Source organism: Lithobates pipiens, unplaced genomic scaffold (assembly GCF_037356315.1).
Source record: "Lithobates pipiens isolate NorthernLeopardFrog02 unplaced genomic scaffold, aLitPip1_a1.2 Scaffold_27, whole genome shotgun sequence".
NCBI lineage: Eukaryota > Metazoa > Chordata > Amphibia > Anura > Ranidae > Lithobates > Lithobates pipiens.
Window position 1 is genome coordinate 10,263,917 of NW_027507788.1, and position 23,806 is coordinate 10,287,722.

Genomic DNA, 23,806 nt, shown 5'->3' on the forward strand with positions numbered 1-23,806 from the left:
TTCCCAGCATGGACCCAGGACATCTCACATCAGCGGCTGCTTATTTTCGAGCTGCCATGTCCAAACGAGGAGCTAGACTCAAAATACTCCCCGGCCATAATGGCGACCTCCCTCCCCATTCCCCGCATGTTTGGTAAAAGTCTCTCCGTGAAAGATCGGTTATCCCCCGGCTGCTCGATCCTGGGGAAGGACACAGCGAGGCGGACATGGGGACGTTGGATGGCGTCCCCAGGCTGCTGGACAATAAACAGGCCTCATCCCACGTGAGTACTGGGCCTCAGGCCTTCAACATGGTGGAGCCATCCCAGCAGGACAGAGCTGACCTGGAGCCTACACTAAGGGACATTCTGACTGCTGTGACCACATGCAGCTCCTCCATTGCTGATTTAACAGGGAAGGTGAAGGGTATGAAAGCTGAAATTCCCCTGATCAGACATGACATCCAGAAATTGCGGGAGCGCACCTCTGCTCTGGAGGGATGCCTTAGTACATTAGAGGATGAATGGCAGCCATTACAGAGGGATGTCAGACACATACAATCAGTGGCCTCTGCTGATGCGTCCCAATTGGAGGACATGGAGAATCGCCTACGCCGAAATAACATCCACACGGTGGGGGTTCCTGAAAGGGCAAAGGGCAAAAACCCAGTGGCCTTCATTGGGGCATGGTCCCCGCAAGGCTGCCACCACAAGGTGCCCCCCCCCCCCCCCCACGTCCCTTCTTGTTCCACCTCCTGAACTATAAAGATCAAGATTCCATACTGAATAAAGCTAGAGCAGCGGGTACCCTTAAAGTTGACAAAGCAAGGGTTTCCCTGTTCCCTGATTTTTCGTCTGGAGGTACAGAGGCAGAGATCTTAATTTATGGACATAAAGAAAAGATTGCGCACCCACAACATCCAATACTTCGTGCTTTATCCTGCAAAGCTAAAAGTCACCGGCAATGGAAACCTGCACTTCTTTGAGGATCCTGTATCCGCATTGCACTGGCTTGTCAGAAAGGAGGGACACCTAGCACAGCAACCGCCTTAGCCTCACTGAGATGACATCAGCTCTCTACATTTACCTTCATGGTGCTTTTGATGTTCACCAATAATCCAGCGGGGACAGCTCTCGCAGCTTAACTTCCCCAAGTTTCACAAAGTTATTGCTTACTGTTCTGTGTTTTGTGTTCTGCTTTTACAGCACAAACTGGTTTCTAGCCCTAATGCACCTCCTGTCCGACACCCCTGATAGTGGTGACAGGGAGTGAAGGACAGGGAGTGAAGGACACAGAGTGGCATGAGGGCTGATGTAGTGGACGGTACTGGCCGGACCTTGACAGGAACCAGATGGCTGTAGAGCGCTGGACAGGCTCTGAGGATCGGAGCTCCGTATTGCTGGGTCAGCAGATGGAGGCGTAGCTGGCATGTAAGCCAGGAGGCCATCAAGAGCCGGACAGAGCAGGTACCGAGACAAAAGGCAGAGGCAGAGACGGGACACAGGTCGGGTACACAGATGGGCAGCAAGGTACAAGAGCATCAGGCAATAGAGTCAAACACAAGCCGGGAGCAGGCGGAGGTCAAGGAGAAGGTTCAGGTGAAGCCGAGTCAAGATACTGGAAACAGGAACAGATCGGGTTAACAAGCACTAGCTGAAAGACCACTCAGCAAGGTTCATGTGTCAGTTTAAATAACTACTTGGCGCCCATACGCGCACGTGTGTGGGTGCATTTGAATCGGTGCACACCTGTGTGCACGCATTGCCGCGTGCTTGTGCGCGCACACGCCAATGCAAGTCCTTCTTTAACTCAAGCCTCATCCGTGTGAATCTCTCTCTCTATCTCTCCCCTTGGAACCTTTCTCTCCGCAGGTGGGACGTTTGCTGATCCTCACATTGCTGGTCATGCTCCAAGCATCCAACAGATGGCGTAAGAACTCTAGCCCTAACTGTTTGGTACAGCAACCGTGCTCAATTACTTTTTTACATAAACCTCTGTCTAAGGTTTACCATGTTTATTGCAGTACCTATATTACATGGAGGAGCACTGGTAGGCGGCAAAAATCGTGCCAAAAGTGTCCAATCTGTCCGCCATAATGTCGCAGGCACGATAAAAATTTTGTAGACGCTATAACTTTTGCACAAACCAATCAATAAACACTTATTGCGATTTTTTTTTTTTAAATCAAAAATATGTAGAAGAATACGTATCGGCCTAAACTGAGGAGGCAAATGTTTTTTTTTAAATATATTTTATTATTTTTTTATTTTTTACGATATTTTATATATTTTATTTATTTTTCTATTTTTTTAAGATATTTATTACAGCAAAAACTAAAAAAAAAATTTGTTTTTTTTTTCTCAAAATTGTGGCTTTTTTTTTGTTTATAGTGCAAAAAATAAAAACCCGCACAGGCGATCAAATACCACCAAAAGAAAGCTCTATTTGTGGGGGAAACAAGGACGTCAGTTTTGTTTGGGAGCCGTGTCGCACAACCGCGCAATTGTCAGTTAAAGGGATGCAGTGCCGAATCGCAAAAAGTGCAAAAAGTGCTCTGGTCTTCGGGCAGCCAAATGGTCCAAGGCAGCCAAATGGTCCAAGCCTCCCCCCCCCCACAAATAGAGCTTTCTTTTAGTGGTTTTTATTTATTTATTTTGCCCTATAAACAAAAAAGCCTAAAAATTTTGAAAAAAAAAAGAGAAAAAAAATATTTTTTTACCAATTGCTATAAAATGTATCCAATAAAAGCATTTAAGAAATCAGATCCAAAAAAAAAAAAAAATATCCCAAATTTTTTTTCAAATTTCTTCATAAATTTAGGCCAATATGTAGTGTTCTACACATTTTTGGTAGAAAAATAAATAAATAAACAAGTGTAAATTGTTTGGTCACTAACTATGATCTATGAACTAGAAATTTTATTTATTTTTATAAATATTTTTATAGCATTGCAGCTCAGCATTCAAAGATCTCATTCTGTTTTGCAGACACATATCGCTAACAGGAAACAGGACTGGGAATCAGCGAAGAAATACTCCCGCATAGGGATGAGCCGAACACCCCCCGGTTTGGTTTGCACCAGAACCCTATTAATTACAATGGACGCGAATGTTTGAAATTTAAAGTGCCAATTATTATATATATATATACTAGTTATGCATCGAATGGGTTTTTTGGTGCCGAAACCGATACCGAAAATAAAAAATACACTAGGCCGAAAACCGATACCGAAACAGCACCGATACCGAAAATGACTGTTTTTAAAAAATATTTTTATACAGGAGGTGGTCAGAGACTGGCGACGTGGTACAGGAGGTGGTCAGAGACTGACGACATGGTACAGGAAGTGGTCAGAGCCTGGCGACATGGTACAGCAGGTGGTCAGAGACTGACGACATGGTACAGGAAGTGGTCAGAGACTGGCGACATGGTACAGGAGGTGGTCAGAGACTGGCAACATGGTACAGGAGGTGGTCAGAGACTGGCGACATGGTACAGGAGGTGGTCAGAGACTGACGACATGGTACAGGAAGTGGTCAGAGACTGGCGACATGGTACAGGAGGTGGTCAGAGACTGGCGACATGGTACAAGAGGTGGTCAGAGACTGGCGACATGGTACAGGAGGTGGTCAGAGACTGGCGACATGGTACAGGAAGTGGTCAGAGACTGGCGACATGGTACAGGAGAGGGTCAGAGACTGGCAACATTGTACAGGAGGTGGTCAGAGACTGGCGACATGGTACAGGAGGTGGTCAGAGACTGGCGACATGGTACAGTAGGTGGTCAGAGACTGGCGACATGGTACAGCAGGTGGTCAGAGACTGGCGACATGGTACAGGAGAGGGTCAGAGACTGGCGACATGCTACAGCAGGTGGTCAGAGACTGGCGACATGGTACGGGAGAGGGTCAGAGACTGGCGACATGGTACAGCAGGTGGTCAGAGACTGGCGACATGGTACAGCAGGTGGTCAGAGACTGGCGACATGGTACAGCAGGTGGTCAGAGACTGGCAACATGGTACAGGAGAGGGTCAGAGACTGGCGACATGGTACGGGAGAGGGTCAGAGACTGGCGACATGGTACAGCAGGTGGTCAGAGACTGGCGACATGGTACAGGAGAGGGTCAGAGACTGGCGACATGATAAAAGAGATAAGTGTGTTGTCCCCTTTGCAGCCAGTGTTGTCCCCTGTGCAGCCAGTGTGTTGTCCCCTGTGTAGTCAGTGATGCCCCCGTGCAGCCAGTGATGCAGAAAAGGTGGTGTATAGCGCAGGAGAGCCGCCTCCGCCATCTGGTTCAATACAGCGCCGGGAACATCACAGCTTTAATTTCAATAGCTGTGTGTTCCCCCGTAGCGCGCCGTCGCATACAGCCCCTCCCCCCTTGTCCAGGGAACTGTGATAGACAGATCCCCCGTCCAATCTGGACGGGTGATCTGTCCATCAAAGTTCCCCGAACAAGGGGGAGGGGCTGTATGCGACGGCGCGCTACGGGGGAACACACAGCTATTGAAATTAAAGCTGTGATGTTCCCGGCGCTCTATTGAACCAGACGGCGGAGGCGGCTCTCCTGCGCTATACACCTCCCATGATGGGCGGCACCAGGGGCGGGGGGCGGTGCTCCGCCCCCGCCCAGGCCCCGCCCCATTTTCAGGCTCAATTATCGGTCGTTTTTTCCTTTTGGCAATTGCCGAAAGGGGCATTTTCGGCGGCCAAAATTTTTGTGCATCCCTAATATATATATATATATATATAATTTTTTTTTTTATATAAGATAGATAGATATAGACATATATCCCTTACAATTAGTATTTGAATGAATAGTACCCTAGACTGCGATCGCAAGAGGCAAACAAATCAGAGATTTCATTCATTTAGTCATTTTTTTGCAGTGTCTGGTGTGGGTCCAGGTGACTTTTTTAAATGTAATCAATTGTAAAATAGTCTAATCATATTGCTATGTGTATGAGACAGATTGTAATCACAGTCGTCTTTTGCGATTCAGGTATTTGGGGATCGGTGATAAGACCACTACAACCATGTGAACATGTGATCCCTGGGATGGGGAGGAATGTCTTGTAGGCAAATTTTGTTTGTGTGTCATGTGATGGAAGTCAAACTAAAACTTTCCCCATAGCTGCAGTATATCTCCCTCCGATGATGAAATACATTCATTTCCCTGGAACCAGTTGGTTCAGTTTCTATAAACCTGAAATCGCTGAGCCGTCATATGATACAGAAACTTCCAACCCTCCACCCAATCCTGATTACCAATTTCCAACTTCCTCTTCCCTAGAGCAGTGCTCTTTATTCCACCTTTGGGGGACTATACCTCCCACTGACACCAATGATGGGGCACAATAACTCCCATTGACACCAATGATGGAGCGCTACTCCTCCCACTGATGCCAATGATGGGGCACTATTGCTCCCATTGACACCAATGATGGGGCACTATTCCGACACCAATGATGGGACAGTATTCCTCCCACTGACACCAATGATGGGGAATTATTCCTCCCATTGACACCAATGATGGGGCACTATTCCGACACCAATGATGGGACAGTATTCCTCCCACTGACACCAATGATGGGGCACTATTCCTCCCACTGACACCAATGATGGGGAATTATTCCTCCCATTGACACCAATGATGGGGCACTATTCCGACACCAATGATGGGACACTATTCCTCCCACTGACACCAATGATGGGGCACTATTCCTCCCACTGACACCAATGATGGGAAACTATTCCTCCCACTGACACCAATGATGGGGTACTATTTCTCCCACTGACACCAATGATGGGGCACTATTTCTCCTATCGACGCCAATGATGGGGCACTATTCCCCCCACTGACACCAATGATGGGGCACTATTTCTCCTATCAACACTAATGATGGGGCACTATTCCTCCCACTGTCACCAAGTATGGGGAACTACTCCTACCACTGATGGGGCACTATTCCTCCCACTGATACCAATGATGGGGCACTATTCCTCCCACTCATACCAATGATGGGGCAATATTCCTCCCACTGATACCAATGATGGGGCACTATTCCTCCCACTGACACCAATGATAGGGAACTACTCCTCCCACTGATACCAATGATGGGGCACTATTCCTCCCTCTCATACCAATGATGGGGCACTATTCCTCCCTCTCATACCAATGATGGGGCAATATTCCTACCACTGATACCGATGATGGGGAACAACTCCTACCACTGATATCAATGATGGGGCACTATTCCTGCCACTCATACCAATGATGGGGCACTATTCCTCCCATTAACACCAATGATGCATTTCTCCAACCTCAGCCAGGACAATTTCTACTCCCAATGGCCACAGTCTGCCCCCCCCCCCCCCCTAAAATCTGAAGGGGAGAAATTTGGCGCTTTGTTTAGAAAGTTTGAAGACCCCTGCTCTAAACATATTGTTCTGTTTAAAATGCCATTTCATGCACTGACATACCCGCATAGACCCGGTCTGCACACATAGCACGGTTTCCTGCTGAATTGGCACCACCCATAGGCAGTTTAACTCTTCAATAAGACAGAGGCATAGAATTTAAATCCAACAGAATTTTACTTTTAGAGAATTGCAGTACAGCACAATAGCTTTCCCAAGCCCCGCCTCCACTTCCCTTCCCTTCCCTTTCCGCCTCTGCAAAGATCTAACACTGACTGAGGGAACATGAAAGAAACAGGGAGGGGGTTTTAGTTAGAACTGAACTAACTAGCACTAAAGAGGAGGACAGGAGAGCCAAGCCAGATCACTTAAAGTGGGGTGCCCCCTAAAAACAAAAAATTAAAATTCAGCAGCTACAAACACTGCAGCTGCTGACTTTTAATAATCGGACACTTACCTGTCCCGGGATCCAGCGATGCGGGGGAACGAAGCCCCCCCCCCCTCATTCCACGCTTCACCGGCATTTTTACTGTGGGCACGCGGCTGTGGCTTCACAGCCGGGTACCCACTGCGCATGCGCGAGCGGCGCCATGATACGCCGCACAGTCATCTGGGACACGTGACAGGTCCCAGATGACAAAATCAAAACCCACTCAGATAGCGGACCCCTACGTATCTTAAAGTGATAGCTATACAGTACTTAACCTGAATAAGAAAACTTTAATGGGCTTATTGAACCCAAACATATTTGATAAAGTAGCATTTTAGAGAGTGGACGGCTCTCCACCCACGTTTGATGTGGAGAAAGGCTCTCAAATTGATCTATGTGGACAAGTTAGGGTCCCCCCCCCCCAACCCCCATTCAGGGAAGCTGCTCCACGCGTTCCGGGAACTTGGTCATGTGCCAACACTCATCACCCATTGTGTAGCACTTTAACCACTTGCTTACTGGGCACTTAAACCCCCCTCAGTCCCAGAGCAATTTTCAGCTTTCAGTGCTGATGCATTTTGAATGACAATTACGCGGTCATACAACACTGTACGCAAATTAAATTTTTATCATTTTTTTCCCACAAATAGAGCTTTCTTTTGGTGGTATTTAATTACAGCTGGGAGTTTTATTTTTTGCTAAACAAACAAAAAAAGATGCAAAAAAAAAAAATCATGTTTAAAAGTTTGTTATAAAATTTTGCAAACGGGTCATTTTTCTCCTTCATTGAAGTGCGCTGATGAGGCGGCACTGATAGGCTGCACTGGTGGGCACTGATGGGCTGCATTGGTGGGCACTGATAGACTGCACTGGTGGGCACTGATAGGCATAGTTAAAGCGGTACAAATAGGCACAGATAAGGCAGCACCGATGGGCACAGATAAAGCGGCACTGATGGGCAAAGATGTGCACATAAGATGGCACGGATGGGTGACACAGATGGGTGGCACGGATGGGTGGCACGGATGGGTGGCACGTATGGGTGGCACGTATGGGCACTGATAGGTACCACTGATAGATGGGACTGATGGGCACTGATAGGTGGCTCTGATAGGTGGCACTGCTGGGCACTGATGGGCGGCACTGCTGGGCACTGGTAGATGACACTGATGGGCACGGATATGTGGCACGGGTGCAGCACCTTTGTTAAGGCAGATTGTGGGCACTGCTGGGTGGCACTGTGGGCACTGCTGGGTGGCACTGCTGGGTGGCACTGTGGGCACTGCTGGGTGGCACTATGGGCACTGCTGGGTGGCACTGACGGGGGGCACTTACTTTTTTTATTGTTGCACTGGCAGGGGGCAGGTGGGCACTGACAGGGTTGCAGGTGGGCACTAGCAGTGCTGGCCATGATCGGGACTGATATCCCGATCACGGCCGCCGGTGATCGCCGGTGATCGCCGGTGATCGCGCTGTCAGCGCGAGGAGGAATAATAGCCGATTACCGGCTCCGTTATATCACATGATCAGCTGTCATTGGCTGACAGCTGATCACGTGATAAGGGGTTGGGATCGACCCCTTGCACGGATCGGTGATCAGGCGAGTCTCGTAGACTCGCCGATCACAGAGCGTGCCACGCGCGCCCCTCAGGGGGCGCGCAGGCCGCTCGTGCACAGGACGACGTCAATAGACGTAGTCCCGGAAAAGGAGATCCGCGCTGTAGCCGTCAATTGACTATAGTGCGGATCTCAAGTGGTTAAATTCCCTCTCCGCATGGTCCATTCTGCCCAATTGTTCATTATTTGTATTAATGATGTGTGGAAGGACAGGTTAAGGAACTAGTCCAAATGCCCCCAGAGGAGCAGGAGCCTTGGCACAGGAGCATTGGTGGTCCCAGTGCCAACTTCTACTGCTCCAGGATGCTTGGGGGCCATTTCTTATTGTGCAACACAAATTTTCAGAAAGTTAGAAAAACTCGTTCCTGTTCATCGACCTTTTTCACCGTGAGCAATCTGGTGAGGAATGCATTCTTTACTGAAATTTTTTTTTCAGGTGGCCGGGTCCGCCTAGTTCTATATTTAGGCTAGCTTATTGCAAAGAAACTGGACTATTTCTAAAGAAAAGTCACACAACTGGTTACAAAGCGGCGGTGAAGCAGCAGCAGAAGAGTTACCAGCAGGGTGCCGGCAAATTCACCGAACGCAATAATATCCAAAGGGCGTCATGTCCATAGAGGGAAACGTTTATGAATCTATAGACTTTGGTCAACGGGACAATCCCACACCGTGCTACGACAATGCCACATCGGGCTGCCAACAGGCCCTTCCAGAGATGGACGCCACACAGGGGATATCCTACCCACCTCCACCGAAATACGCTCAAACACTTCCAGACATGCAACCAGGAGGTGTGGGCAATCCTCCTCCCTATTACATCAACAACCCGAGCAACAACCCAGGATGGACGCATCCGCAAGAAGCGAGCATTTCTCTTCCACAACCCAACAAGAACCATCAACAAATTCAAATGCCTCCTCCAATGTCTAACTCGCAATTCTTAACACTGCAGCTCTCCGAACCAATGGCGCCCGGAACGGTCATGCCTCAACCCATGGCATTTCCTTCTCCTCAATTTGCCATGGTTCCGGGAATGATGCCTCCACAGCAGTACCCTCAGAATTGTCCATATCCAGGCACAATGATGGTTAATACCGTCCAACCAATGGTGGTGACCACACAAACTACCGTGTTCTCCAATACACCGCCCCCTTGCAGGGACTATTTGCCGTGGTCCATCCTGAACCTTTTATGTTGTTGCTTAATTTTTGGCATAGTGGCGCTTATCTTCAGCCTTCAGGTAAGAAATGTTGGGTAGACTTGGTTGCCATTGACCTCCTTGAACGTCCTTCAGGGTTTATAAAAGTAAGTGCTATAGCATGCTTTTTGCTCAAGATCTACATTTCCACTGGTGGTTCACATGGCACCTGCAGAGCCAGAGCCGTGGCGTCAATGGTAAGAGGACCAGTGCCCTCTTTAGCATGTGGCAAAAAGCAGATATTCAGTTGTTGTTTGTATGGAGCGTGTTGACTAAATGTAGTTTTTTGAGTGTAGAGGTCCCTGATGGGTTATTGGAAGACAAGTTGACACTTGGTTGACTCAACAGATCTCTAATGCTAATAAAAAAAATGAGAAAGTCTTATTACCAGGAATAGATGTCTTTAACCACTTACAGACCGGACCATTTTGCTGGTCAAAGACCAGACCACTTTTTGCGATTCGGCACTGCGTCGCTTTAACTGACAATTGCGCGGTCGTGCGACGTGGCTCCCAAACAAAATTGACGTCCTTTTTTTTCCCCACAAATAGAGCTTTCTTTTGGTGGGATTTGATCACCCCTGCGGTTTTTATTTTTTGCGTTATAAACAAAAATAGAGCGACAATTTTGAAAAAAACGCATTATTTTTTTACTTTTTGTTATAATAAATATCCCCCAAAAATATATAAAAAAAACATTTTTTCCCTCAGTTTAGGCCGATACGTATTCTTCTACATATTTTTGGTAAAAAAAAAATCGCAATAAGCGATTATTGATTGGTTTGCGCAAAAGTTATAGCGTTTACAAAATAGGGGATAGTTTTATAGCATTTTTATTAATAATTTTTTATTATTATTTTTTTTTTAACTAGTAATGGCGGCGATCAGCGATTTTTATTGTGACTGCAACATTGTGGGGGACCCATCGGACATTTTTGACACATTTTTGGGACCATTGTCAGTTAATACAGCAATCACTGCTATATAAATGCGATGATTCCTGTGTAAATGACACTGGCATTGAAGGGGTTAACCAGTGGGTGGCAGTGTAGGGGTTAAGTGTTCCTAGGGGTGTGTTACTAACTGTGGGGGGGGGGGGGGGGGTTGGGCTTTCATTTAGCAATCACGTGGAGCAGAGATCAGCGTCACTAGTTGCTAGGCAGAATGGAGAAATGCTGTTTACACGGCATTTCCGTGAGACTTGGCGGCGATCGAGTCCGCAGGGCCCGCGAAGCGGACTCACGGGGGTCCCGACCAGCGCGGGAGCGCGCCGCCGGCGGCGCGCTCCCGATGGCCGGGCGGCATTGAAGATTGGACGTACATATACGCCAATATGCCTGCCCGTGCCATTCTGTCGACGTACATCGTCGTGCGCTGGTCGGGAACTGGTTAAATAAACAAAACTTTATTTATACTCCAGATCAATGATTCTCAACCAGGGTTCCTCCAGAGGTTGTAGGGGTTCCTTCAGCATTAGGCAATTTCTGCCTCTCAGATAAGTTCCCACCGACACCATTGATCTTTTTAGCTATCTGTAAGGAGGTCATTCTACCCAATGACCACAAGTGTAAGGACCATTCTTCCCACTGACCATCACACTAATGTATCATGAGTTGTAGAGTTCTATTTTTTAGCAGGGGGTTCCTCGAGACCGGAGAACCATTTCAAGGGTTCCTCTGTGTTGAAAAGGTTGAGAAAGGCTGCTCCAGATAGTGAAGCAGGACACAATAGAGTCTTAATGGATTTTACGAGTTGCCACCAAGAAAGCTGGTAAAATTGCAGGAGCCACATTGTTTGCACTCATGTAGATAAAGCCAATATAGTAACGGGCATTGAAAATTCAATTAAATATGACATTTTCTATCCAGATGACATTGCGTGTCATCGAATATCAGACATACACATGTAGAGGGACGCTCTTGATTCTGATCCAATTTTGGTTGCTAATCAGAAATCTCTTTAAGATCAGGCTTATCTGGACATGGGATGCTTACATGTAAAAATCTGTATTTTTTAACCACCTTTAGACCGGACCATTTTGCTGGTAAATGACCAGAGGTCTTTTTACAATTTGGCACTGCGCTGCTTTAACTGGTAATTGCGCAGTCATGCAATGTTGTACCCAAACAAAATTTGCGTCCTTTTCTTCCCACAAATAGAGCTTTCTTTTGATGGTATTTGATTGCCTCTGCGATTTTTATTTTTTGCGATATAAACGTAAAAAGACCGCAAATTTTGAAAAAAAATGATATTTTCTAATTTTTGTTATTAGAAAAATCCAATAAACTCAATTTTAGTCATACATTTAGGCCAAAATGTATTCAGCCACATGTCTTTGGTAAAAAAAAAGTCAATAATTGTATATTTATTGGTTTGCGCAAAAGTTGTCACATCTACAAACTAAGGTACGTTTTCTGGAATTTACGCAGCTTTTAGTTTACGACTGCCTATCTCATTTCTTGAGGTGCTAAAATGGCAGGGCAGTACAAAACCCCCCCAAATGACCCCATTTTGGAAAGTAGACACCCTAAGGAAATTGATAAGTGGCATGTTGAGCCCATTGAATATTTTATTTTTTTGCCTCAAGCGATTGAATAATGACAAAAAAAAATGTATTTTATTTTTTTACACAAAGTTGTCACTAAATGATATATTGCTCACACATGCTATGGGCATATGTGAAATGACACCCCAAAATAAATTCTGCTGCTTCTCCTGAGTACGGGGATACTACATATGTGGGACTTTTTGGGAGCCTAGCCGCGTACAGGGCCCCCGAAAACCAAGCACCGCCTTCAGGCTTTCTAAGGGCGTAAATTTTTGATTTCACTTCTCACTACCTATTACAGTTTTGAAGGCCATAAAATGCCAAGATGGCACAAAACCCCCACAAATGACCCCATTTTAGAAAGTAGACACCCCAAGCTATTTGCTGAGAGGCATTTTGAGTCCATGGAATATTTTATATTTTGCCACAAGTTGCGGGAAAATTACAAACTTTAATTTTTTTTTATTTTTTTTTCACAAAGTTGTCACTAAATGATATATTGCTCACACATGCTATGGGCATATGTGAAATGACACCCCAAAATAAATTCTGCTGCTTCTCCTGAGTACGGGGATACCACATATGTGCGACTTTTTGGGAGCCTAGCCGCGTACGGGGCCCCGAAAACCAAGAACCGCCTTCAGGTTTTCTAAGGGCGTAAATATTTGACTTCACTCCTGACTACCTATTACAGTTTTGAAGGCCATAAAATGCCAAGATGGCACAAAACCCTCACAAATGACCCCATTTTAGAAAGTAGACACCCCAAGCTATTTGCTGAGAGGCATGTTGAGTCCATGGAATATTTTATATTTTGCCACAAGTTGCGGGAAAATTACAAACTTTTTTTTTTTTTTTTTCACAAAGTTGTCACTAAATGATATATTGCTCACGCATGCCATGGGCATATGTGAAATGACACCCCAAAATAAATTCTGCTGCTTCTCCTGAGTACGGGGATACCACATATGTGGGACTTTTTGGGAGCCTAGCCGCGTACGGGGCCCCGAAAACCAAGCACCGCCTTCAGGCTTTCTAAGGGCGTTACAGTTTTGAAGGCCATAAAATGCCAAGATGGCACAAACCCCCCCCAAATGACCCCATTTTGGAAAGTAGACACCCCTAAATTTAGGGGTACACTAGTGAGACTAGGTAATAAATGGCGGGTGCCCTGAAACTATAAAAAAAATAACTAACCAACCAGCGTCACCTGTAACAGTTATATGGTGATCACTGGTGAAAGGGTTAACTAGGGGGCAAACAGGGGGCTTTATGCGGTAGTATATGTGGGTCCCTGGCGCTATAAAAAGCTGCGGTGAACCTAAATACCTACCTGCCTAACTAGCGTCACCTGTGACACTAATACAGCGATCAGAAAAACGATCGCTTATTAGGCTGGGTTCACACTGGAGCGATGCGGGAACGCCACGAATCCGCGGCGGGTTCCCGCATCGCATGCCTCCCGGCGGCAGTTCACACTGCCCTATGCGAACTGCTGGGAGTGTCAGTGAAATGTTAATGACACCCCCAGATCAGTTCGCATATCGCAGTGTGATCTGCAAACTCGGATCGCATGGTGTGAACACCCATGCGATCCGATTCTGCTGCGGGCCAAAAAAAGGGTCCCGTGCGAGTTTGCGGCGGGTGCGACACGAATTCAGCCATACTATCTGTATGGCTGAACTCGAATCGCACAGAGATCGGATGTGATTTGCACTGCAGTGCGGTGCGAATCCCATCCGTTCTCATAAACCGCTGCAATGTGAACCCAGCCTTAGTGACACTGGCGACGGGGGGTGATCACGGGGTTAAAACTTTATTGGGGGGGTTAGGGGGGCACATTAGAACTAAAGGGGGCTAACCCTAACTGCCCTAACAGTTATTACAGTCACAAATGACACCAATGCAAAAAAAAAAAAGCAATTGGTGTCACTGTGACTGGGGGGGCAGGGGTAATTGGGGGGGTGATCGGGGGGTAAAGGGGGGGTGTGAGTGTGCCTGGCATGTTCTACTGTATGTGTGGTGTGTTGGTGCAACTCACCGAACCTCTCTCCTCGGTGCCGGAACGAAAAATACCGACACGGAGGAGAGAATACATCACTTCCTCTCCTGTGTTTACATTGCAGGAGAGGAAGTGATGTCACGGGACATTTTCATTCGTCGGGAGCGATCGCGAGGGGGTGGCCATGAATGAATGGCCGTCCCCTCGTTCGGGATCGCTCCCGAATGAATACCGACCGCCGCAGGCACCGGGCGGGGGCCCGATCGGGCCCCCGACCGGCGAGCAGGCAAGGACGTACATGTAAGCCCTTATGCCTGCCCGTGCCATTCTGTCGACGTACATCGTCGTGCGGCGGTCGGCAAGTGGTTAATAGAAAAACTATTGGAAATATAGTGTGTATATATATATATATATATATATATATATATATATATATATATATATTTCTTTTTTTTTTTCTTTTTAATGAAATCAATTGTAAAATAGTCCAATCATATTGCTATGTGTATGAGACAGATTGTAATCACAGTCGTCTTTTCGCGATTCAGGTATTTAGTGATCGGTGATAAGACCACTGCAACCATGTGAACATGTGACCCCTGGGATGGGGAGGAATGTCTTGTAGGCAATTTCTGTTTGTGTGTCATGTGATGGAAGTCAAACGAAAACTTTCCCTCGTAGCTACAGTATATCTCCCTCCGGTGATGAAATACATTCATTTCCCAGGAACCAGTTGGTTCAGTTTCTATAAACCTGAAATCGCTGAGCCGTCATATGATACAGAAACCCTCCACCCAATCCTGATTACCAATTTCCAACTTCCTCTTCCCTAGAGCAGTGGTCTCCAGACTGTGGCCATTTGCTTGACTTTATCCCGCCTTTGGGGGACTATTCCTCCCACTGACAACAATGATGGGGCACTATTCCTCCCACTGACAACAATGATGGGGCACTATTCCTCCCACTGACAACAATGATGGGGCACTATTCCTCCCATTGACACCAATGATGGGGAATTATTCCTCCAACTGACACCAATGATGGAGCACTATTCCTCCCACTGACACCAATGATTGGGAACTATTCCTCCCACTGACACCAATGATTGGGAACTATTCCTCCCACTGACACCAATGATGGGAAACTATTCCTCCCACTGACACCAATGATGGGAAACTATTCCTCCCACTGACACCAATGATGGGGCACTATTCCTCCCACTGACACCAATGATGGGAAACTATTCCTCCCACTGACACCAATGATGGGGCACTATTCCTCCCACTGACACCAATGATGGGAAACTATTCCTCCCACTGACACCAATGATGGGGCACTATTCCTCCCACTGACACCAATGATGGGGCACTATTCCTCCCATTTACACCAATGATGGGGTACTATTTCTCCCACTGACACCAACGATGGGGCACTATTCCTCCCACTGGCACCAACGATGGGGCACTACTCCTCCCACTGACACCAATGATGGGGCATTATTCCTCCCACTGACACCAATGATGGGGCATTATTCCTCCCACTGACACCAATGATGGGGTACTATTCGTTACTTTCACAATATAAAAAAAATTTGGGTTAACTTTACTGTGGTCTTATTTTTTAATTCAAAAAAGCATTTTTTTCCCCCAAAAAAGTGCGCTTGTAAGACCGCTGCGCAAATACGGTGTGAAAGAGAGTATTGAAACGACCGCCATTTTATTCTCTACAGTGTATGTATAAAACGTATAATGTTTGGGCATTCCAAGTAATTTTCTAGCATAAAAAAAACCTAAAACAAATCTCAGAAAGAGGCTCGGTCCTTAAGCGGTTAAAGACTAATGCCCCGGCGGCAAAATCCTTTGGATTTTTTCCCGACGGATTTTGGCGCAAACTTGTCTTGCATACACGCGGTCGCGCAAAAGTTGTCGGAAACTCAGACCGTTCTGAATTGCGGTGACGGCTCGGTCCTTAAATGGTTAACCCCTTGGGACCCGCGCTATAGCCGAATGACGGCTACAGCGCGGATCTCCTTTTCCGGGACTACGTCTATTGACGTAGTCCCCTGCACGAGCGGCCTGCGCGCCCCCTGAGTGGTGCGCGCATTGCGCTCTGTGATCGGCGAGTCTATGAGACTCGCCTAATCACCGATCAGAGCAAGGGGTCGATCCCGACCCCTTACCACGTGATTAGCTGTCAGCCAATGACACTTGATCATGTGATATAATGGAGCCGGTAATCGGCTATTATTCCTCCTCGCACTGACAGCGCGAGGAGAAAAAAAAAAGCCGATCACCGGCGGCTGTGATCGGGACATCAGTCCCGATCACGGCCAGCCCTGCCAGTGCCCACCTGCCCCCTGCCAGTGCCCACCTGCCCCCTCATCAATAAAGATGATACAAAAATAAGTGCCCCCGTCAGTGCCACCCAGCAGTGCCCATAGTGCCACCCAGCAGTGCCCACAGTTCCACCCAGCAGTGCCCACAGTGCCACACAGCAGTGCCACCCAGCAGTGCCCACAGTGCCACCCAGCAGTGCCCACAATCTGCCTCAACAAAGGTTCTGCACCCCAGTGCCACATATCCGTGTCCATCAGTGTCATCTACCAGTGCCCATCAGTGCCCAGCAGTGCCGCCCATCAGTGCCCAGCAGTGCCACCTATCAGAGCCACCTATCAGTGCCACCTATCAGTGCCCATCAGTCCCATCTATCAGTGCCCCTTAGTGCCACCCATCCGTGCCACCCATCTGTGCCACCCATCCGTGCCATCTTATCTGTGCCCATCAGTGCCGCCTTATCTGTGCCCATCGGTGCCGCCTTATCTGTGCCTATTAGTGTCGCCTTAACTATGCCTATCAGTGCCCACCAGTGCAGCCTATCAGTGCCCACCAATGCAGCCTATCAGTGCCCACCAATGCAGCCTATCAGTGCCCACCAATGCAGCCTATCAGTGCCCACCAGTGCAGCCTATCAGTGCCGCCTCATCAGCGCACTTCAATGAAGGAGAAAAATGACCTGTTTGCAAAATTTTATAACAAACTATTAAACATGATTTTTTTTTATTGATTTTTTTGCATCTTTTTTTGTTTGTTTAGCAAAAAATAAAACTCCGAGCTGTAATTAAATACCACCAAAAGAAAGCTCTATTTGTAGGAAAATAATGATAAAAATTTCATTTGGGTACAGTGTTGTATGCCCGCGTAATTGTCATTCAAAGTGCATCAGCGCTGAAAGCTGAAAATTGGTCTGGGACTGAGGGGGGTTTAAGTGCCCAGTAAGTAAGTGGTTAAAGACTAATGCCCCGTACACACGGTCGGAGATTCCGACGACACAAAACCCTTCGGAATTTTTTTTCCCCGACGGATTTTGGCCCAAACTAGTCTTGCATACACGCGGTCGCGCAAAGTTGTCGGAAAATCCGACCGCTTCGGAACGCTTTGACGTAGAACACGACGGGTTTTACGAATACGACTGGACTATAAAGAGGGCCAGTAGCCAATAGCTTTCGCCCTCGTCATTTTTTTTCTGAGCGCGCGTGCCACTTTGTCCGTCGGAAATTGTCTGCACGCGATTCGGAATTTAAACGATCGGATTTTGTTGTCGGAAAATTTTTAGACCCTGCTTTCAAACTTTGTGTGTCGGAAATTCTGACAGAAAAAGTCAGATGGAGCCCCACACACGCGGTCGGATTTTCCAACAACGCGATCCGATCGCACGTTTTCAGTCGGAAAAAAGTCCGACCGCGTGCGCGGGGGCATTACTCTTTAAATGTATCAAAATGTTTATAACTTTGCAACTCAGCATTCAAATATCTCATTCTCTTTTACAGACGCGTTCTGCTAAGAAGTACCAGGATTGGGAATCGGCGAAGAGAAAATCCCGCCTGGCTCTCGGCTTCAACTTGACCGCCATGTTGCTGGGAATTGCTATTATTATTATTATCATCGTGCTGTCTGTGTACTAATCCTCGTACCCCTCATACTACTACTACTACCCTTCCTATTACTCTGGCTAACTGGACACCGATCTGCACCAGGGTGACAAGCTCCCCCCGGTGGACACAATACGAACTCCGAATCTAATTTACAAACTTTTTGAAGATCTCTCAGTCAATGTAATCATCTTACTTCTTGACCCCGACTGGAGGTTTTTCCTTTTTGTATTTTTGGGTGGAATTGGAGAGGAGCCACCCTCCCGGAAGTAACGTAAACTGAAATAAACACCTGCCAGGGGCTCACACTCTTCAATGTAATCGTCTTACTTCTTGACCCCGACTAGAGGTTTTTCCTTTTTGTATTTTTGGGTGGAATTGGGGAGGAGCCACCCTCCCGGAAGTAATGTAAACTGAAATAAACACCTGCCAGGGGCTCACACTCTTCAATGTAATCGTCTTACTTCTTGACCCCGACTAGAGGTTTTTCCTTTTTCTATTTTTGGGTGGAATTGGGGAGGAGCCACCCTCCCGGAAGTAACGTAAACTGAAATAGACACCTGCCAGGGGCTCACACTCTTCAATATAATCATCTTACTTCTTGACCCCGACTAGAGGTTTTTCCTTTTTCTATTTTTGGGTGGAATTGGGGAGGAGCCACCCTCCCAGAAGTAACTTAAACTGAAATAAACACCTGCCAGGGGCTCAAACTCTTCAATGTAATCATCTTACTTCTTGACCCCGACTGGAGGTTTTTCCTTTTTCTATTTTTGGGTGGAATTGGGGAGGAGCCACCCTCCCGGAAGTAACGTAAACTGAAATAAACACCTGCCAGGGGCTCACACTCTTCTCTGTTTCAAAAAAAAAAGAGCCAAGCTTCGTCAATAATCCTATTTAACCCCTTTGCGCCCGAGGGTAAAACAAACGTTAATGCCTCAGCACAATTTTGCATCTTTTGCCCTTGCACACACGGTCGGACCTTTTCCGACCACAAAATCCGTCGGATTTTTTTTTTTCAACAGATTTTGGGGCGAAACTGGTGTTTGCATACGCACGGTCGGACAAAGTTGGCGGAAAATCCGATCATTCGGAACGTAGTGACGTTCGGTGTGCGCACGACGGGATTGCGTAGAGACCAGTAGCCAATAGCTTCGGTCTCGTGATTTGATCTGAGCACGCGTGGCACTTTGTCCGATCGGAATTCTCTACAAACGATCGGAAAAAGTCTGATTGGGTTTTTTTTGTTGGAAGATTTTAGATCCGGCTCTCAAATTTTTTGCGACGGAATTTCCGGCGGAAAAAGTCCGGTGGAGCCCACACAAGGACAAATTGGGCTTTTATTTGGTGGGAAATGGTAATGCATAGCGCCTGACTTTTATTTTATTTATTATTATCAAAGGAAAACTGGCCCAAAATAGTAAAAAAACTAAAAAAAAAATGTACATTATCTCACAAAAGTAAGTACGCCCCTCACATTTTTGTAAGTCTTTTCTTCTCTCACACCTCCTGTGTGCAAGGGTTTTGCATAGAGCAGCCTTGATCCTCCTCTTCTGGGGACCCCCCGCAGTGCTCATGACTCCTGCTCTTCTGGGGTCCCCCCTCCCAGTGCTCCTGGCTCCTCCTCTTCTGGGGTCCCCCCCAGTGCTCCTGGCTCCTCCTTCTGGGGTCCCACCTCCCAGCACTCCTGGCTCCTCCTCTTCTGGGGCCCCCTCCCAGTGCTCCTGGCTCCTCCTCTTCTGGGGTCCCACCTCCCAGTGCTCCTGACTCCTCCTCTTCTGGGGTCCCCCCTCCCAGTGCTCCTGGCTCCTCCTCTTCTGGGGTCCCCCCCTTCCAGCACTCCTGGCTCCTCCTCTTCATCGGGTGCCCCTACGGAGAGCCGCTTTCCGTGGGGGGCACTTGTGGAAGGAGTGTACTCACTTTTGTGAGATACTGTATATACAGTATCTCACAAAAGTGAGTACACCCCTCACATTTTTGTAAATCTTTTCATGTGACAACACTGAAGAAATGACACTTGTCTACAATGTAAAGTAGTGAGTGTACAGCTTGTATAACAGTGTAAATTTGCCGCCCCCTCAAAAATAACTCAACACACAGCCATTAATGTCTAAACCGCTGGCAACAAAAGGGACTCGATGTTCGCCGGTCTCCCTGACGATTGTGTCACGGAGCCACAGAGCAGGGAGATGCCTATGTAAACAAGGCATTTCCCTGTTCGGCCTTGTGACACGACAGGGATCCCTGCTCTCTGTCATCGAGAGCGGTGATCGCTGTCATGTCCTAGCTAGCCCATCCCCCCTCCCCACAGTTAGAATCACTCCCTAGGACACACTTAACCCCTTGATTGCCCCCTAGTGTTTAACCCCTTCCCTGCCAGTGTCAGCATTTTTATAGCACTGATCGCTATATAAATGACAAGGGTTCCAAAATAGTATCAAAAGTGTCCGATGTGTCCGCCATAATGTTGCAGTCATGATAAAAATCGCAGATCGCCAGCCATTACTACTAAAAAAAAAATTATAATAAAAATGCCATAAAACATATAGCGTCTATTTTGTAGACGCTATAACTTTTGCGCAAACCAATCAATATACACTTATTGCAATTTTTTTTTTTTTTACCAAAAGTATGTAGAAGAATACATATCGGCCTAAACTTAGAAAAAAAGTGTTTTTTTAATATATTTTTTGGGGGATATTTATTATAACAAAAAGTAAAAAATATTGCTTTTTTTTTTTTTTTTTTCAAAAATGTCGCTCTTTTTTTTGTTTATAGCAAAAAAAATAAAAAAACGCAGAGGTGATCAAATACCACCAAAAATAAATCTATTTTTGTGGGGGAAAAAAAAAGGTCGTCAACTTTGTTTGGGTGCAGCGTCGCACGACCGCGCAATTGTCAGGTAAAGCGTCGCAGTGCCGAATTCGCAAAAAAAAAGTGCTCTGGTCAGGAAGGGGGTAAAATCTTCCGGGGCTGAAGCGGTTAAAATGTAACCATTTTTATTTCATATTATATGAAAAATATTTATTAAAACCATAAATCTCAAAAAAAAAAAATTGCCCCCCCCCCCCCCCCCCCCCCCGTGGTCACCTATTCATCAGGCTCCAGTTTTTGCTATAAACATCAGCAATATTTCTTTGATCATATTATCATGATCCAACAGGTATGTAATTTAATTTTAAAAACAGCCTGCGTGTTACTAGATGTGCAGTACAAATGCCTTAGGACAAGTGTAAAAAAAATATATGTGATTTAAATTCTTGTTCTAACTCCAGTATATACATGCAGACTATTTTTTGAATCTTTAATATGTGTATCTTATTGTAGATAGTTTGTCATACAGTTCAGATTGATAAAGTCCTGAAGAAGCTGAAAACCATTTGGAGAAACATGTTGTGATTGTCGCATGTACTGGAAAATTGAATATGTAAACTATGTTTGTTGATCTGAACAAATGAGATTTATGGTTTTAATGAAAATTTTGAATTAAATCTGAAATAAAAAAATGGTTATGAATAATATGAAATAAAAAAAAAAAATATGAAAAAAAATATGAAATAAAAAATGGTTACATTTTAACATTAATTGTGTATTATTATTTTTTTTCACAATAAAATGTATTGTATATATAAAGAAAAAAAAAGAGGTTAATTGTGTATTAATCAGCACCTTCAAAACTATTTTCTTTACTGTGTATGTTTTATAACAGAATGTAGAAAATATATATTTTTAGAATTTTCTGTTTTTTTTTCCCAGTTATATATATATATATATTTATAAAATAAAAAATACAGTGGTGATCAAATACCACCAAATGAAAACTCCATTTGTGTGAATTTTTTTAATTTTTTTAAATTTAATTTGGGTGCAGTGTTTCATGACCTCGCAATTGCCAGTTAAAGTAGCGCAGTACTGAATAGGGAAGAAATGCTCTGGTCATGAAGGGAATAAAATCTTCTGGAGCTCAAGTGCATAGAGAGATACAAAGTAATTTTACATAAATAAATAATGATCGAAAAGGAGATAGAGAGATACAAATTAATATTATCTATACTGTATAAATAATGATCAAAAAGGAGAGATACAAAGCTACATTGTTTATATAAATATTGATCAGACAGGCAACAGAGAGATACAAAGTGACATTGTTTATAAATATTGCTCAGACAGTAAATAGATACAAAATATATTTTTTTATAAACATTGATCGGACAGTAGATAGAGGGATACAAAGTAAGGTTGTTTATAAACATTGTTTAGACTGGAAATAGAGAGTAACGCTGTTTATAAACATTCTTCAGGCAGAGATAGATTTAAAAAACAAAAACAATCAAATAATCTTTATTCTTCATAGACTGGAGATAGGGAGTAATGTTGTTTATAAACATTGTTCAGACAGAGATATAAAAAAATTAAATTCAAATAACAATCTTTATTCTTCATAGACTGGAGATAGGGAGTAACATTGTTTATAAACATTGTTCAGACAGAGATAGATTTAAAAAAAAAATAATTTCAAATAACAATCTTTATTCTTCTTAGACTGGGGATAGGGAGTAATGTTGTTTATAAACATTGTTCAGACAGAGATAGATTTAAAACAATTTTTTTTTTCGAATAACAGTATTGCAATGATCTTTCCATTTTGGCCTTTTACATCTTTTAGAAATGTGGTCAGGTAAGAAAATGCTGAGAGCAGAGAAATGACAAGAACTTGTAATAAAATGCTAAGAATGGTACACATGTACTTTTTATATGCTGTTTATAAACATTCTTCAGGCAGAGATAGATTTAAAAAACAAAAACAATCAAATAATCTTTATTCTTCATAGACTGTTGTTTATAAACATTGTTCAGACAGAGATTTAAAAAAAAATTAAATTCAAATAACAATCTTTATTCTTCATAGACTGGAGATAGGGAGTAACATTGTTTATAAACATTGTTCAGACAGAGATAGATTTAAAAAAAAAATAATTTCAAATAACAATCTTTATTCTTCTTAGACTGGGGATAGGGAGTAATGTTGTTTATAAACATTGTTCAGACAGAGATAGATTAAAAAAAAAAATCAAATAACAATCTTTATTCTTCATAGACTGGAGATAGGGAGTAACATTGTTTATAAACATTGTTCAGACAGAGATAGATTTAAAAAAAATAATTTCAAATAACAATCTTTATTCTTCATAGACTGGAGATAGGGAGTAACATTGTTTATAAACATTGTTCAGACAGAGATAGATTTAAAAAAAATAATTTCAAATAACAATCTTTATTCTTCATAGACTGGAGATAGGGAGTAACATTGTTTATAAACATTGTTCAGACAGAGATAGATTTAAAAAAAATAATTTCAAATAACAATCTTTATTCTTCATAGACTGGGGATAGGGAGTAATGTTGTTTATAAACATTGTTCAGACAGAGATAGATTTAAAACAATTTTTTTTTCGAATAACAGTATTGCAATGATCTTTCCATTTTGGCCTTTTACATCTTTTAGAAATGTGGTCAGGTAAGAAAATGCTGAGAGCAGAGAAATGACAAGAACTTGTAATAAAATGCTAAGAATGGTACACATGTACTTTTTTTTTTTAAGTAGACCTACAACAAATACTAACTTCTCCCAACACCTTCAGGCATAGGTGTGCGCAGCCTATTGCATTAGGGTGTGCACCCCAAA

General features: G+C 44.7%; 1 protein-coding gene across 1 annotated transcript; it reads left to right on the forward strand.

The window, feature by feature from the left end:
• Positions 1-8,585: 8,585 nt before the first annotated feature.
• LOC143933497 (uncharacterized) lies at positions 8,586-21,699 on the forward strand. The gene is made up of 2 exons (XM_077456410.1): positions 8,586-9,688; positions 18,022-21,699. Exons 1-2 carry the CDS (start codon positions 9,056-9,058, stop codon positions 18,154-18,156), a joined length of 768 nt encoding a protein of 255 aa, XP_077312536.1. The 5' UTR covers positions 8,586-9,055; the 3' UTR covers positions 18,157-21,699.
• The last annotated feature ends 2,107 nt before the right edge of the window (positions 21,700-23,806 follow it).

Excerpts from the sequence above, each read along its gene's own strand:
- LOC143933497 (XM_077456410.1), top strand. The coding sequence starts at position 9,056 with ATGTCCATAGAGGGAAACGTTTATGAATCTATAGACTTTGGTCAACGG. Across the intron at positions 9,689-18,021 it reads CGCTTATCTTCAGCCTTCAG|ACGCGTTCTGCTAAGAAGTA; the intron begins GTAAGAAATGTT and ends TCTCTTTTACAG.